The 14,889-nt window shown below is 39.6% G+C and overlaps 1 protein-coding gene and 1 pseudogene across 2 annotated transcripts in view; one reads left to right on the top strand and one right to left on the bottom strand.

Moving 5' to 3' along the window:
- Nucleotides 1–1,433: 1,433 nt before the first annotated feature.
- The window catches only part of adam19a (ADAM metallopeptidase domain 19a), a 107,095-nt gene continuing 93,639 nt past the window's right edge, over nt 1,434–14,889 (top strand). For both annotated transcript variants that reach the window (XM_085400723.1, XM_085400724.1), the window contains exon 1: nt 1,434–1,625. In XM_085400723.1, coding sequence (XP_085256849.1) covers nt 1,499–1,625 — 127 coding nt within the window. In that variant the 5' untranslated portion in view covers nt 1,434–1,498. The remainder of the gene's footprint in view (nt 1,626–14,889) is intronic.
- Nucleotides 5,488–6,939, bottom strand: LOC146675755 (E3 SUMO-protein ligase ZBED1-like; annotated as a pseudogene).

The raw sequence follows: 14,889 nt of genomic DNA, 5'->3' as shown, positions 1-14,889 counted from the left end.
AAATCTTGACATATTCAGGACCAGAGATGGAAAAAAGTAATCGGATTACAGTAACGCGTTACAAGTAACGCATTACTGTAATCCGATTACTTTTTTCAAGTAACGAGTAAAGTAAGGGATTACTATTGCAAAAACGGTAATTAGATTACCGTTACTTTCCCGTAGGAACGCTGCGTTACTGCGTTACTAAAACCGTGATTTTTTTGCGAGAATGTCTCATGACAGTGACAATAGCAAGTGCGACGTTTGTGACAACAGCTGTGTGCAGATCAACAATGGATCACATATCGAGTGCGGGAGAGAGTATGAGCGTGCAGCGTTTAAAGCGTGGAAGTACTGACCTTACTTTGAGTTTGATTCCATAAAAAGTGACAAAAACATTAGTGTCCGTTGTGCGTGGGAAGAAAACTTCTTTTTACAGCGAAAAAAACCTCCTAAACTTCCAAGCAAGCACCGAGTGCGCTACCACGTAATGGGAAACTCACAGAGAAACTTGCGGATTCTTCCACTGACCGCTGCGGCACACCTGCACCAGGATAATCCTCCGCCTACCCTACTCCCTCTTTACAGGTGAAAATAGAGCAAAAAGACCGCTAGTCTTTGACTTTATTTATTTTCTGCTGTGTTTTACTTGCATCTATTTGAAAGACTGTGTGTAAACACACAAAAAATATATATTTTATGTGCTGGAATGTGCAGAAAATAGGTTTAAATATTAAACAAATTTCTTCCAGTCAGAGAATGTTGCATATAATTAAATGTTTGCTTGATGCATAAAGTTAAAATATTAAAAGTAATAAAACAAGTTTTAAAAAGAGACTTTTCATCTGATTACATTTTGTATGATGGATTATGTAGAAAAGGTAGAATTGGGCTGAAAGATCTATCGCTTTATCACCTATTCAGGTTGTAAATCGTGTTTTTAAATAGTAACTAAGTAACTAAGTAATTAATTACTTTTGAAAATAAGTAATCAGTAAAGTAACGGGATTACTTTTTTGGGGAAGCAATCAGTAATTAGTTACTGATTACTTTTTTCAAGTAACTTGACCAACACCAAAGAGAGTGAACATGAAAGCAGCATGCAGCTGTAGCTGGGGTATGGATAGAATTAAACCCAGAATTTTTTTCTTATTCTTATTTTATTAAATTATATTTTTATGTATGTACATGTTTAGAATTAATGTAATTATTTGGTAAAATATGTTTAAATGTTTTGTATTATGAAGTAAAAAAAAGTTTTTTGATTGTGTTTATTTTGTTTTATTTTGATCTTGAACAAACTTGGTGGCTGTAGGGCAAATTTTATTGGATGGTGAAAATGATTGGCTTTTATCAGTTTATTCTTTCCTGTATTCGTGGCTGTTTGGTTTGGAGCTCGGTTTTACTTTGGTGGTTCGGACCGGAAGTGGTTTCTTTTCCTGAGTATTTTGACGCTCGGATGAGTCTGTGAGGGAGGCACAGTTGAAGAACGCTGGCAGTGTCGAGGGTCACAGGAATGTATAGTAAACACAGGCAGAAAAATACTCACACATCCCCGGCACAGTGTGGACGTGTGCTCGCTCTTCTTTGTTTCTTGGTGCTGAACGGCGCAGTGGAAGGAGCCCCCAGACACGGAGAGCGAGGTAAGAGTACCGCCGAAGAAACTTCTTGTGCTTAACAGTTGCTGTTGACCCGCAAAAGCGCCTGCCTCTGTGAGAAGGCTTTAGTTTAAGCAAGAAACATGTCACTTTGACACACAGAAGACCGTATTTTTGGTCTGTGTGATGACGTTTCAGTGAAAAAAGATGTTATCAAAGCTGTTATTAACGGCCAACACATGACCTGCAGACCTTTGCTGGGTGTCCTGTACTCAAGAGTACGCCACTGACTGCAGCAGCAGTGCGATATCTGTTAGATGTGATGTTACTGTGATGTTAATGGGGGAGGGGGCTCTTCTACTGAAATCTACCAAAGACTCGCCATGTTTAGGAAATCAGAGGCCAGATGTGTTCCAGGCGTTATGCTGGGCAGACACTGTGCGATTTTTTTTCAGTCGCGCGATTCAGCTCCTGCTCAAACTGCACGATTGACTCGCAGGAGTTCGTAGATCACGGCACAGGGTCTCACACTATACGACCCGATGCTCTGATGCGACCTGAGTGCTCAAACTGTGCGTCCATAAAATGAAGGTTATAACAGAAATTCTGTCGCTCGCTCTCTCTCTCTGTCTTTCACTCACACAGACACACCACCACCATCAACTTTGTTAAATTGCTAATGAAAAACATTGATCAGGCAGCTGTGATTGAGCAGGAGTGTAGATCCAACTATTTTCATGGTTGTTGTGGTCGTGATAATTTTGTGAGGCCACATCGAAAAGGCTCGGGTGAGCTTGCCATAGTTCTACAAGTTGTGCCTCCATCGCTTGTGTCCAGATCACACGCCGCACTGCCGTGCTGCGCCGTCTTTTTCGCTGACATTTGTGTTTGCGCGTGCGCAGTGTGAGAAGCTGCGACGACACCCTCGCGACCAAGCGATTGATGATCGCACGACTCAAAAATCGCACAGTGTAAGCCCAGCATTAACGAGTTATTGTGAGCAGGCCAGATTCTAACTGTGGCATCGTCTGCGTCTCCCCAACACGGCGAGGGAATTTATCCATGACCTCTTTTACAAGTGTGTTAAGTTTGTTACAACTCAGTGATGTCTTTAGGGGAACTCGCATGTGTGAGTTCAGTATGAGGCCGGTCCATCTTCGTGCGCTGCCCATAAAAGGCAGGCTCAGAGAGTCGCTGGAGGATAGGCAGACTGATGCAGCCCAGAGCCAACAGGCTGGCTCCCACACTGGATTTATGTATGATTAAGGATGATATGAGAGAAGAAACGGCTAATTTATTGGTAAATAAATCAATGATGATGATGATATGATGCATCCACTGTTACTACTAATTTTAGAAGTAACAATAGTAACTGAAATAAAATTATTAATGATGATGATAACAATCATGAATGATAAGTTATTAATACAGTGTAGCTGCCACGTTTGTAAAGTGGTATGGGAGTGGTTGAGTTAGTGGTATTTCGTTAAGTAACCGGGTGATTCAGTCTTTGATGTCTGAGTTTTTTCTTTCTTTTTTGTGTGGTGTAAATGTGGCATTTACATTACTGTGGCAAGTTTAGATTCTTCACCTGCAACTGATTATAAGTGATAAAGTGTCAATCTAAAGAACATGTAAAGCCACCGGTCTAAGTGCCTTTAATCAGTTCTTGCGTGCTGCTTACAGCTCTCATCCCTGCATATGTCTTCTGTTTGGAATTCTGTTCTGCAGGACAGTCACCCACTTCCTCTCTAACTCTGGTGCCCTCTCAGACCCTCACTTATTCTCTCATGAATTTTGAATTACTTTTCACAGAGTTAACATCACAGGTACAGAGATATCATATCATATCTGTCATATCACGGATCTGAGAGAAGAAGGGAAGGAGCTATATGAAAATGATTTGTGATGTTGCAGAGCTGGATGACTGCACTTCTGTTCTGTAAGTGCTGATTTATGACTAAAAATCTTAAATCCTGTAACAAATCACTAAAAGCTCACTTAAAAATATCTTAATTGGCTCCCCTGTGGGCTCTGAAAGGGAAACTCCAGCAAATACATATAACCGGTAGGAAAATCCTAACATCTATCAGCATGTCTACAGGTAATACAAATAAAGAAACAAAAAGAACAAAACAACAACATGCAGGTCATAAAGAACTAGATTTCCATACTGGATCAGATTTACTGGACAGAAGAGGAATGAATGTTAACAGAAGCAAGACAGAATACTTATGTTTGTGCATGCAAGGGAAATGGTTGTAAAAGTGAACACCAAAGGAGTGGAGAGAGTGAAGTTAGATGTTCAAATATCTGGGTCAACCATTTAAAGCAACAGAGAGGTGAAAAAGAAAGTGCAGGCAGAGTTGAGTGGGTGGAGACGAGTGCCAGTGTTGATTGGTGAGAGAAGGGTAACAGCAAGAATGAAAGGGATTTAAAAAAAACCTACCCACCACTTTAATCACACATTGTTTTAACATATGGTATAGAAACTGAACATTTAGAATAGAATAGAATTGAACTTTATTGTCATTGCACATGTCACAGGTACAAGGCAACAAAATGCAGTTTGCATCCATCCAGAAGTGCTTTAGCCATGATATAGATATATTACAAATATATTAGGGGTGTGTATTGGCAAGAATCTGGCGATACAATATCTGTCATAATACAGGGGAGACGATACGATATATTGCGATACTAAAAGCCAGGCGATATTTGTGTTTAGGACTGAATTTAATTAGGAAAACTCACAGTAAACAGTCCAAACTGTTAAATGCTTGACATGAGCCATCTAAAACAAAAACACTCTCTCTAAGTTCAAAATGAATGGAGAAATTAACATCTGCCTTATGAGAAGTCATGTTAAATAAACAAACAAAAACTACTTTACTGAAATATCAACTATTTCTTTAACATGAAAAAAGGTAAACAATGTAACACTGAGGTCTTACTTACTAAGTACTATGATTGTAAAAAACGAAAACAAAGCACTTTTTATGTGACCTTAACATAAACAAATATAAATCAAAAATGAAACTGCTTGAAGAATCCAAGTAAACATTAACAAACAATGTAAAGTGCTATTAAAATTAAGTGTTAATAAAATAAAGTACAGCTCTGCAATGTCCATCAATGGAACACTTTTAGTAAAAGCTGAAAAGGGGAATTTACTCATTCAAATAAGTGCTTATGAGACTCAACCAAAATACCAAGCATTCTCAAATCTGAGATTTTACATGTTATAGTGTTTTCTCAGTGCTTATTTTTCAATTTCCAGATTTTTGTGCAGGAATACAAGCTGGTCGACATGGTCAGCTCTCAGGACACTTCTCTGTGCATTTACCATGTCTCCTGCAGAGGAGAAAACTCTCTCTGCAGAGACACTTGTTCCAGGAATGCATAGGAAACTCCTTGCTACTTTGGATAGTTGAGGGTATTCCTGTTCATGGTCCTTCCACCAACTGAGAGGATTTCCTGTGAGAGGCAAAGGGGTCTCATCTCTATACCTCTTGATCTCAGCTGCAGCAACATCATGTTCTGATTTTGGTGCAGTATTGTCACAAACATAGCTCCAAGCAAGTCCACCAATGCACATGAGGTCCTCTGTCTCTTTAGAGGTGGCAGAGGGATCGAGTCAAAGCTGTTTTTGTTATGTGGGTGATAATCCTCCTCTGTGGTATTCTCTTCCTCCACTTGTTTGTCAGACTCCTTATTCTTTTGCTCCTTAAAAACATTAAATTAAAATAGTATTAATGTCACAAAGTCAAAATTTAAAACCAAGATTCACCCTGTTCTGCTCTAATATCTGATGACAAATGTCATCAATATACTTTTTTTTTTTTTTAACTTTATTCACTTTCTTATAAATTCAGTTGAATTTTTCCAAGTAAATTCATTCATTTATTTACTTCCTTTTTTCCCCCTTCTTTATCACAGCCACCACAGTGTCCAACAGTCTGGAATAGGTCTCACTGGCCTCTGCTTCAGACAGGAAGGGCAGGTCCTTAAACCGAGGATCAACAGTTGATGCCATCCATAGTGTCTCCCTCTCATTTACATATCTCTTTCCCAGATCTTCTGCTATGGCAGTCTTAATGTCCCTTACTGTCGGTGTATCATCAACACTTTCTTGTGCACCCATCACAAGCTTGGCATGAAGAGGAGCAATGATGGACAGGGTTGGCATGCTCCCCTCTCTCACCAGGGTGGCGTCCTTCATAGGCTTGAGTGCCCTGACAACTTCTTCTGCACATATGATGTCAGACTCACTTAATGTGAAAATTTCTTTTTCACTCTTCCTAACTTCTGCAGAAAGCAGAGCCGCACAGATGGCTGGTTGCTGTTCTAAAAATCGATCTATCATATCATAGGAGCTGTTCCATCTTGTAATTACGTCCGTGATCAATCTGTGAGCTGGTAGCTGAAGGAGGCACTGTTTCTGCTTCAACTGATTGCTGGCTGTGGTGCTGCGCCTAAAAAAGGCTGTTACACGTCGGATCCTCCCGAGAAGTCGCACCACGGATTGTATTTTCATTGCTTTCTGTGAGGCGAGATTCAGACTGTGTGCAAAACATTGTATGTGCGTTATGCCTGCAAGTCTAGCCGTGAGAGCCATGTTTGGTGCATTATCGGTAACAACAACAACAAGGTCCTTTGCGTTCAATCCCCATTCAGCCACAGCGTCAGTTAGTAACGCTGCAATGTGTTCACCTGTGTGACTGTCATGCATGGCTCGGGTTTGTAGTACATGAGACTGAAGGTTCCACTGGTCCGTTATGTGATGAGCTGTAACAGTTACGTACGATTCAGTGGCTCTCGAAGTCCAAGAATCGCATGTCAAAGCAACTGTCTCTGCCGAGCTGAGAGAGTCCAGCACTGTCGCTTTGACTTCTTGGTACAACTTTGGCAGAGCGATGTCCGTGATGTGTTGTCGGGAAGGAACGGTGTAACGGGGCTCCAGCGTTTTAATCCTATTACGAAATCCTTTATTCTCCACAACACTCAGAGGGCGCATGTCTTTGCAAATAAAAACAAGTACTGACTGCGTTATTTTTGTTGCACGAGTTGAAGTTGCTGGTAGTTTCAAAAAGTTAACTTCTTCAATTGTCCGTTGAGCGAGATCACCTCATTTCGTTTTAAAATTAGCATTTGACGCTACATCGCTATGGTGTCTACACACGTGTGTTTGTAAATTTGTGGTGTTACCCGAATATTTGACTCTATTTGTCATAAATCCAAAATAAGTCCACACATCAGCTTTGAAAGCTGCTGGGGCCGGCTGTATCCTCTCCTCTTCGGTCATCAGTTAGCTAGCACAATTGGCCACTCATCCACTGTTCTACTTCGTTGGTTTTTGGCAAACTAGACGCTTCTACAGTTATCGCGAGACCTCATTTTTCCGTAACGTAAAGGCGGTAAAAACGGCAAACAAGTGGCCGGAGTTTGAATTGCAACATACAAAAGAAATACACAGTAAATGCATGTAATTTTTCAATTAAAAAATCGATAACACTGATTTTGAATATCGATTCAGTATCATTACACGAAATATCGCGGTATTTTAATGTATCGATATTTTCCTACATCCCTAAAATATATATTAGCAATAATATAGATATGTAAGTATATTACAGAAATGGGTCTATTATGGTATGTTATAATGTACACGGTATGAAGGTATGTTATGAATATGCTATAACTATAAGTATGTACAGGCTATGAACAGGATATAAATATGAAAAACTATACAGAATATGAGATGTACAGCTATACATAAATGTGAACTATGCAAGTAATAAACAGTTGTAGAATTAAAAATTATTGTATTTTACAGAATGATTATTTATACAGAATTATACAGTAGTGCAGTTAAGATAAGTGAGATATGTGGATAATTTCTACAGAGGCTATATAAAGTGCTAGTGGTTGAGATTGGTGGTTCAGACCATGTTATTATTGTGTCCGATACAGTTGTCCGTTGTGTGTGTGTGTGTGTGTGTGTGTGTGTGTGTGTGTGTGTGTGTGTGTGTGTCCAGTCCATGTGTTTAATGTGGGTCAGATGTCAGGAGGCAGAGTTCAGGAGTCTGGCAGCTGTGGGGAAGAAGCTGTTCCGGTACCTGGTGGTCTTAGTCCGGAGGCTCCTGTAGCGCCTCCCAGAAGGCAGGAGGGTGAAGAGTCCATGTGCTGGGTGACTGGGGTCTTTGATGATTTAACAGTGTTTCCTGAAAACCTTCTCTTTAAAGCCATAAAGCCTTTGAATGAAAACAAACGCTGTTGTGACAGTGATGTACAGTCTTGTGGTATTATTTCTATACATTTTACGTCAGATAAAAACTTTGGTTGTAAGCTTCAGATAATTATTTAATAAAAGCGAGACATTTTAAATGAGAATAAGAAAGTATTTCCTTGTGCCCACCTCTCCCTGTTAATTCCCTACCTGGCCCCTGGCAAAACTTTGCTAGATCCGCACCTGCACAGTTACCAGCTGTCAGCGTAAAAAAGGATCCTGGTGTTATTTGTCTCTCAGAAACTTCCCTTCAACTCATTCATGTCACCTAAAAGGTAAGCCTGTTTCTCCATCACCTGTTCAGCTCTGATGATTCAGTAAGGACATCTCCTGGTTTCATCCTCATGTTTCCCTCTCACCAGATAACCAAATGATATCATGACCAGCAGTTTTACAGCTGTGGCTCCAGCAAACATAAGCTGATACTAGAAATTAATATTAAATAAATTCTAACAACAGCTGATCAAGCTTAAACGTGCTGCTGTTGCTGTTGTCCGGTGATTTCCTCTTTCTGGCGCAAAGTGGGCGATAAACAAACAAGAGAGACAGAACTTGCTCCAGAAAAACCGATCAGCTGATCATTGATCGGTTTCATGATTGAAGTAGCAACAGGAGAGGAGGGGGACAGAATGAGAGAAGAAGAGGCAGCTGTGCAGCGTAAAGACAGAATAACTCCAGCTTTGTGTCTTTTTCCATTCTAGCTGAAGTCCGGGACAAACTGTTCCTTTTCACCTCAATACGAAGCGCGTAATATTTTCTCTGAATGCGGGACGATTCCGTCTTTTTACAGGACGGTTGGCAACTCTACTAACTAACCTTATGAATAAAATAAAGTTCGCTCCAACAATTCTGATGAAAACTCCGTCATGCTAGCTAGTACGCAGTACGAGTTATTGTAACTGACTGTAAAAAGTCAGCACAACGAAAATAAACTCCACCTAAACTTGGTTTATATCTGACCCAGATAGACTGCAGGTCATAACTTCTTACCTGAAGTTCAATTCACCTGACACTCGGACCCGTGCTGCCTCGGGTCTCTCCTCCTCCTGCCTCCCCTCTCCCTCATCCACCTGCTGGCCTCCACCACTTGCTAATGTTACTGAATCTGTGGAAGCTCCGCCATAGCCACCACCAAACAAATGAGTTGTTTTTACACACCGGCCAGCATCTGGCCAATCCACCACCTCTCATTGTTTATACCGTTACAAAAAAAGAAAAAAAAAATCGGCCCACCAAGTTTGTCCGATGGCCAGTCCAGCTATGGTCATGCCATCACGCGTGCTTGCTCATAGGGGTCATATGTTTGTTGGGGTTTTCTGTTTCTTTATATTATTGTAGGGTTTTTATCTTACAACAACAGTTACCTTGAGATAGGGCTGCTCAATTAATCGAATTTTAATCACGATTACGATCTGGGCTTTCAACGATCATTAAAAATGACTGAGCCGATTATTAGCCCCTCCCTCATTTATCCGCGACACCTTATAAACCGGTCCTGGCGCAAAAAAGGTTGGAGACCGCTGATTAAGAGGACCCGAGGGAAGCTCGGAAAGCTAAGCAGAAGTTATTTGGAGAGGAGAGTGACTGCCGTTGGTTGAAAAGAGAGGTAAAAAAAACTTCAGTGGTGTTGCACACTATTTTATATTATTTTTTTAAAGTCATTGTTAACCCTTTAAAGCCGTCAAAGCAGCACGCTCCATTTTGTGTAACTATTTTTAAATCCCTGTAGAACCGGAACTGCGTAAGCTAGCGCAATAATTTGTTTTGCATATGAAACCGGAGGAGTTGTACTTACATCTTATGCCATCAGCTTGTCCTCGGTCACGGTTTCCTTCCACATAAAGCTTTGCAAAAATTGCATAAAAAGCGCTTGCAGGAACAAAAACATAATATTCCAGAAAGACGTTTTGCAGATCCGATCAGCTGTTCGTAACACTTCCCACAGTGAAACAGACGTCTGCGGGAACTATTGCATGCCCGCCATTTCCTGGCCGAAACCGGAAGTGACGTCATCTTCGCGGAAAATGTAGTTTTTTTTAACTTGTAGGCCTTAAAAGCCTATACTGGTCATGTTTGACTTTTCTGAATAGTTTCTGTGATGCTTAACTCAAATTGCACTGCTGGAAATAGCTTATTTTGATGCACCTGCTGTTTTTGCATCATAGGATTGTTTTTTGGTTTTTCCTGTAGTATATAAAAATTGGTGTATCTCCAAAATAAAACTATGAACACACTCAAAATAAATTTCCTGTTGATGTAAACTATTTTTTGCAACTTTTTTGTATTTAAAGTTTTGAGGGATCTTAAATTTCTCCAAGTAGAAATATATGTAAAAAAACCAAAAACGATTTTCAATTTTCTTGTAGTTTATTGCACTTTTTTGCAATTAATGTAGTTACTATGGACTTAATGCATACATATTATTAAAATATGGGCTATAACAGTTGTATAGCAACTTGAAATGCTCCCACAAATGGCACTACAACATGTAAAAAAAATAATATAAGCTCTGGCGGACTTGGTCCTATGGTAGGTCTTAAAGGGTTAAATAAATATCGTCAAATAATCGAGATCTCAATTTCAGTGAAAATAATCGTGATTATCATTTTTGCCATAATCGAGCAGCCCTACCTTGAGATACCTATTGTTCTGATTTGTCGGTAATAAAAATGGAATAAATAATTGAATTCCTGCATCTTTTCCCCATTTTCCTGGCTTTGGTGTTTCATACAGCTTCGTGATTACTTCATTTGGGGGTGCAGTTAAAGGCTGAGCTCAGATTGATAAAAATGCTTGATTATGTTGTTGACAAAGCTTTAAAGGCTGTAACCTTCCAATTCTGGTTATAGTATTCCCGTATTTGGGAAAAGTCCTGTTCCAGATTATCTGTCTCTGTGTTTGGAAACTATCTAGTACTCCCTTTACATAGTTTCAGTTGTAAGGCCTTTTTTAAATTAGGAGGAAATTTTGTGTAATTCACTTTCAATGCGGTTTTGTTTATATAGAACCAAATCACAGCATCAGTCGCCTCAAGGCACTTTATATTGTAAGGTCGACACTACAATAATACCTACAGAGAAAAACCCAACAATCATATGACCCCCAATTAGCAAGCACTTTGTTGACAGTGGGAAGGAAAAACTCCCTTTTAACAGGAAGAGACCTGCAGAAACAGGCTCAGGGAGGATCTGCCATCCGCCACGACCAGTTGGGGTGAGAGAAGGAAGACAGGATAAAAGACATGCTGTGGAAGAGAGACAGATATTAATAACATAAAAAGAATAATATAAAATACATAGTAAAAAAAAAAAATTATACTGGGTTTAAAAGCCAAACCCAAAAGGTAGGTCTTTAGAGCAGATTTAAGAGAGCCAGAGATTAATAACAAGTATGACTCAATGAAGAGAGGTCTATTAACAAACATTCTTTAATAATTACATTTTTTAGTAAGGAATGTGACTTTCTTTAGCTAAGAAACACAATTCCAGAATAACAAATATATTTTTCTGCAACATATCTGAATAACAAAAAAGCTTAACTTAAGAAATGTTAAACATGACATATTTCACGCAGTAAACATTAAAATTTTTACATTTTCAAAGCAATGAGTAACATATTCATACATGATGTATGTGATCATGTCATGTGAGTCAACAAAGTGAAGTTAACTCTGAACTTTGGTTAACAAACAGAATTCCTCTGAAACTTCCTCAAACCAATGAGCACCATATTTCCTGCATGCTGTATGCACTCATGTTTTCCAAAACATTTTTTGTACTACTTAGCTGTGTTGTTTTTGAAAAAGTTGTTGTATCTCATTAATGTAAGTCTCTCAAAGCATTCACTTGACAGTCTGTTCCTTCTGGGTGTAAGCACAAGATTGCCGAGGCTAAAAAGCCTTTCGGCTGGTGCGCTTGATGGTGTGGCTGTGTTGTACCTCAGTGAAATTGCCTTAATCCTGGGAAATTGGCGAAGAACACCCAGCTCAGACCCAGCAGATTTCAAATATTCCATCACCTCTGTTTCAGCAGAGTAGGTACAGTCGTCCTCCTCAAATGAAAAAAAGTCATCAGTGGAGTTAGCAGGGTTCTTGTGATCTTGAGCAGGTTGTTGGTCTTCAAGAGACAACCCACGGCACTCTGTAGTAAGCATTGCCCTAACCATGTCTTTTTTCTCTTCTTCTCTGATCTAGCGTAGCTTAAATTTAGGCAAAGTGACTGCAGCCAGGAGAGCTTCTTTATTGTCCATCATTGAGGAAAAGCGCACCTTGATCGCCTATGAGAAAAAAATACATCAGACACTTCACATAAGAGCATGATAAATAAAACAAAAATTTATTTTAGGGTAAGGGTATATATAGATTACCTTAACAATGATATCAGGGAGGGATGCTATCAGCTTAAGCTCGTCCTGCAGTGCCAGCATCCTGGACATCCAAAATAGCAGTTCTCTTCTCCTTGCAATATGTCTAGTGCAACAGTGAGTGGCTTCAACACGATACAATACTCCTTTAGGAACAGATACTCCCGATCAGTGAAGCATTTGACTCCAAACTGAGTGCAGACCGTATTTAATTCAGCAAGGGGAATGTCAGTGATCCTGGACAGAGCGTCGTGAAATGAATTCCATCGTGTTGAAACAGGCACTATGAGTTTTTTCTTGAAAAAATTATCTACCAACTCTGAAGCAACAGAAGAACGGTTTGCTTTTGTCCACATTGCAGAACACTTTGAAGCCGAATGTACTTGCTCGATTTCATTGCCGATGACATCATATGTGTGTCTCCCTCGAACTCTTTTACATGCTAGCGCTGCATGTCCTCGTACAAAAGTAGAAGGAGCAATCCAGTGTGCCGTCATTCCGAGAAAACTTTTGTTATGGCTGGTCCAAATGTCAGCAGTCGTGGAAATATATTCCAAACTCTCGAATGTCTCTTTAAGCTCCATTTCCATGTCAGCATAACACTTAAGTAGAAAACGTTTTTCGATCATGCAGTGCTGCTTTTTTGCCACACACAGGTATTGTGTTTAATATGCACCTAAAAGACGGAGACTCTACAGTACGCAGCGGTAGCATCTCTTCCACAATCATTTTCTTAAGCTCACCTTCAGACACTTTCTGTGCTGCTGAAGTGAAATCAAGTTTCGTCTGCTTAGCAGTAGTTGCCGCGGTGTTATCCATGGATGATGAACAAGAATCACTCAGAAGGCTTTATCTGTGCTGCCGTGTCAGGTGCTTCAGCAGATTACTCGTGCTATTGACTGCGGCCGATAATTTTTTCTCCCCAGGACATAGCTTACATATTACCGTAATGTTCTTGTCTGCTTGTTTTAGAAAAGTGAAGTGACGGGAATATTTCCATTTCATAAAACAGGCCCCCGCTTCAGCCGAGTCCGACATCTTCCGCTGTAGGATACGACTATGCGGCAAACTGGCGCGAAATGACGTACAGCTGCACTACAGTGATGTTAAAGCGGCAGAGTTTATTTTTACCTTTAGAAGATAAATTATTGAAATTAAATAATGATTTTCAGCGAGTTCAGTTATTTTACAATGTAACGCAAGTACATTGCGTTACATTGTAACGCAAACTTCACATTTACCTAATGACTGACACTATCACCACTATTGGGCAGAGAGGTCAGTTTCATGATGATTCATATGCAAATTGTCATGACCATCGATCAGTGGTTATTGATCAATGACCATGAGTACCGTTCACAGAGAGTTGAGGAATGGCTGCAGTCACAGGATTGTAAGATGGTGAAAGATGTACCCTTAGGTCAGCTCCTCGATTCAGAGATGGTCTTTCCCAGTTCACATAAATGACAACAACAGTAGCAGACCCTGATCACAAGATGGCAGTAATTTATACTGGATTTAGTATAGGCTAGATGCATGCACCCGAGTGACACTGTTGTCTAAGATCAAAGGAGAGAGATCACTTTACTTTGGTATTTTTTCATTTGTCTATTTTTAGTTTCAACAAGATGAGCATTGCTTACCTTGCTTATCCTGCCAGAAGGCCACTGCTCCTATCTTGGTTGTTGTTGTATTTGTATTGTTCATGTTATATCAACCATAGTTTCTTTGTTTGATAAATCCCATCTAGTCCAAAAGTATACGTCAGGTGCAACTTTTTCCAGTCTGCATGCTGGTATAGCTTTGAATATCTTATAATCTACATTGCAAACACACTTACTCTCATGGTCCGGAGCAGAGATGGGCAGTAATGCATTACTGTAATCTGATTACTTTTTTCAGGTAACGAGTAAAGTAAGGGATTACTATTGCAAAAACGGTATTCAGATTACCGTTACTTTCCCGTAGGAACGCTGCGTTACTAAAACCGTGATTTTTTTTTTTTTTTGTGAGAATGTCTCATGACGGTGATGTAAGCGAGTGCGACGTTTGTGACAACAGCAGTGTGCATATCAACAATGGATTATATATCGAGTGCGGGAGAGAGTATGAGCGTGCAGCGTTTAAAATAGAGATGGCACGATACCACTTTTTTATGTCTGATACCGATACCGATATCATAAATTTGGATATCTGTCGATACCGATATGAATCCGATATAGTGTTTTTTAATCAACAAAACTGTTTTTTAAATATCTTGCTGCATTTTGTATAAGTTCATACTCAAGTTTAAAACAACAACTACACTAAAGCTATTCTGTTATACCTGTATGCAAAAAAAAAATTTCATAGTTCAGCAATACTGATCAATCTAATAAACTTAAACCTACACCATCCTCCCTATTCTGGTATTTTAAAGAGTACTTATGGTAAATATTAAGCAACCTAACTAACAGGGTTCCAACTCCCAGCAACAACAAAAATAAATAAATAAAAAATAGGGAACCACCCCTCACGCTCCACCTCATGATGCTTAATCGACGTAATCAACCTTAATTTGATGCAGTGTGAAAAAAAATGCACAGAAATCAATTATTTTTCAAGAAATATTAAATAGATTCAACATCTTTCTTCAACAAAATTGCAGACTGCACAGAT

The sequence above is a fragment of the Rhamphochromis longiceps genome, linkage group LG3, assembly GCF_057381845.1.
Source record: "Rhamphochromis longiceps isolate RC_006_pf linkage group LG3, R_longiceps_female_GT1.1, whole genome shotgun sequence".
NCBI classification, from domain to species: domain Eukaryota; kingdom Metazoa; phylum Chordata; class Actinopteri; order Cichliformes; family Cichlidae; genus Rhamphochromis; species Rhamphochromis longiceps.
The sequence above is the reverse complement of the archived record's forward strand: the minus strand, read 5'-3'. Positions and strand labels throughout refer to the sequence as shown.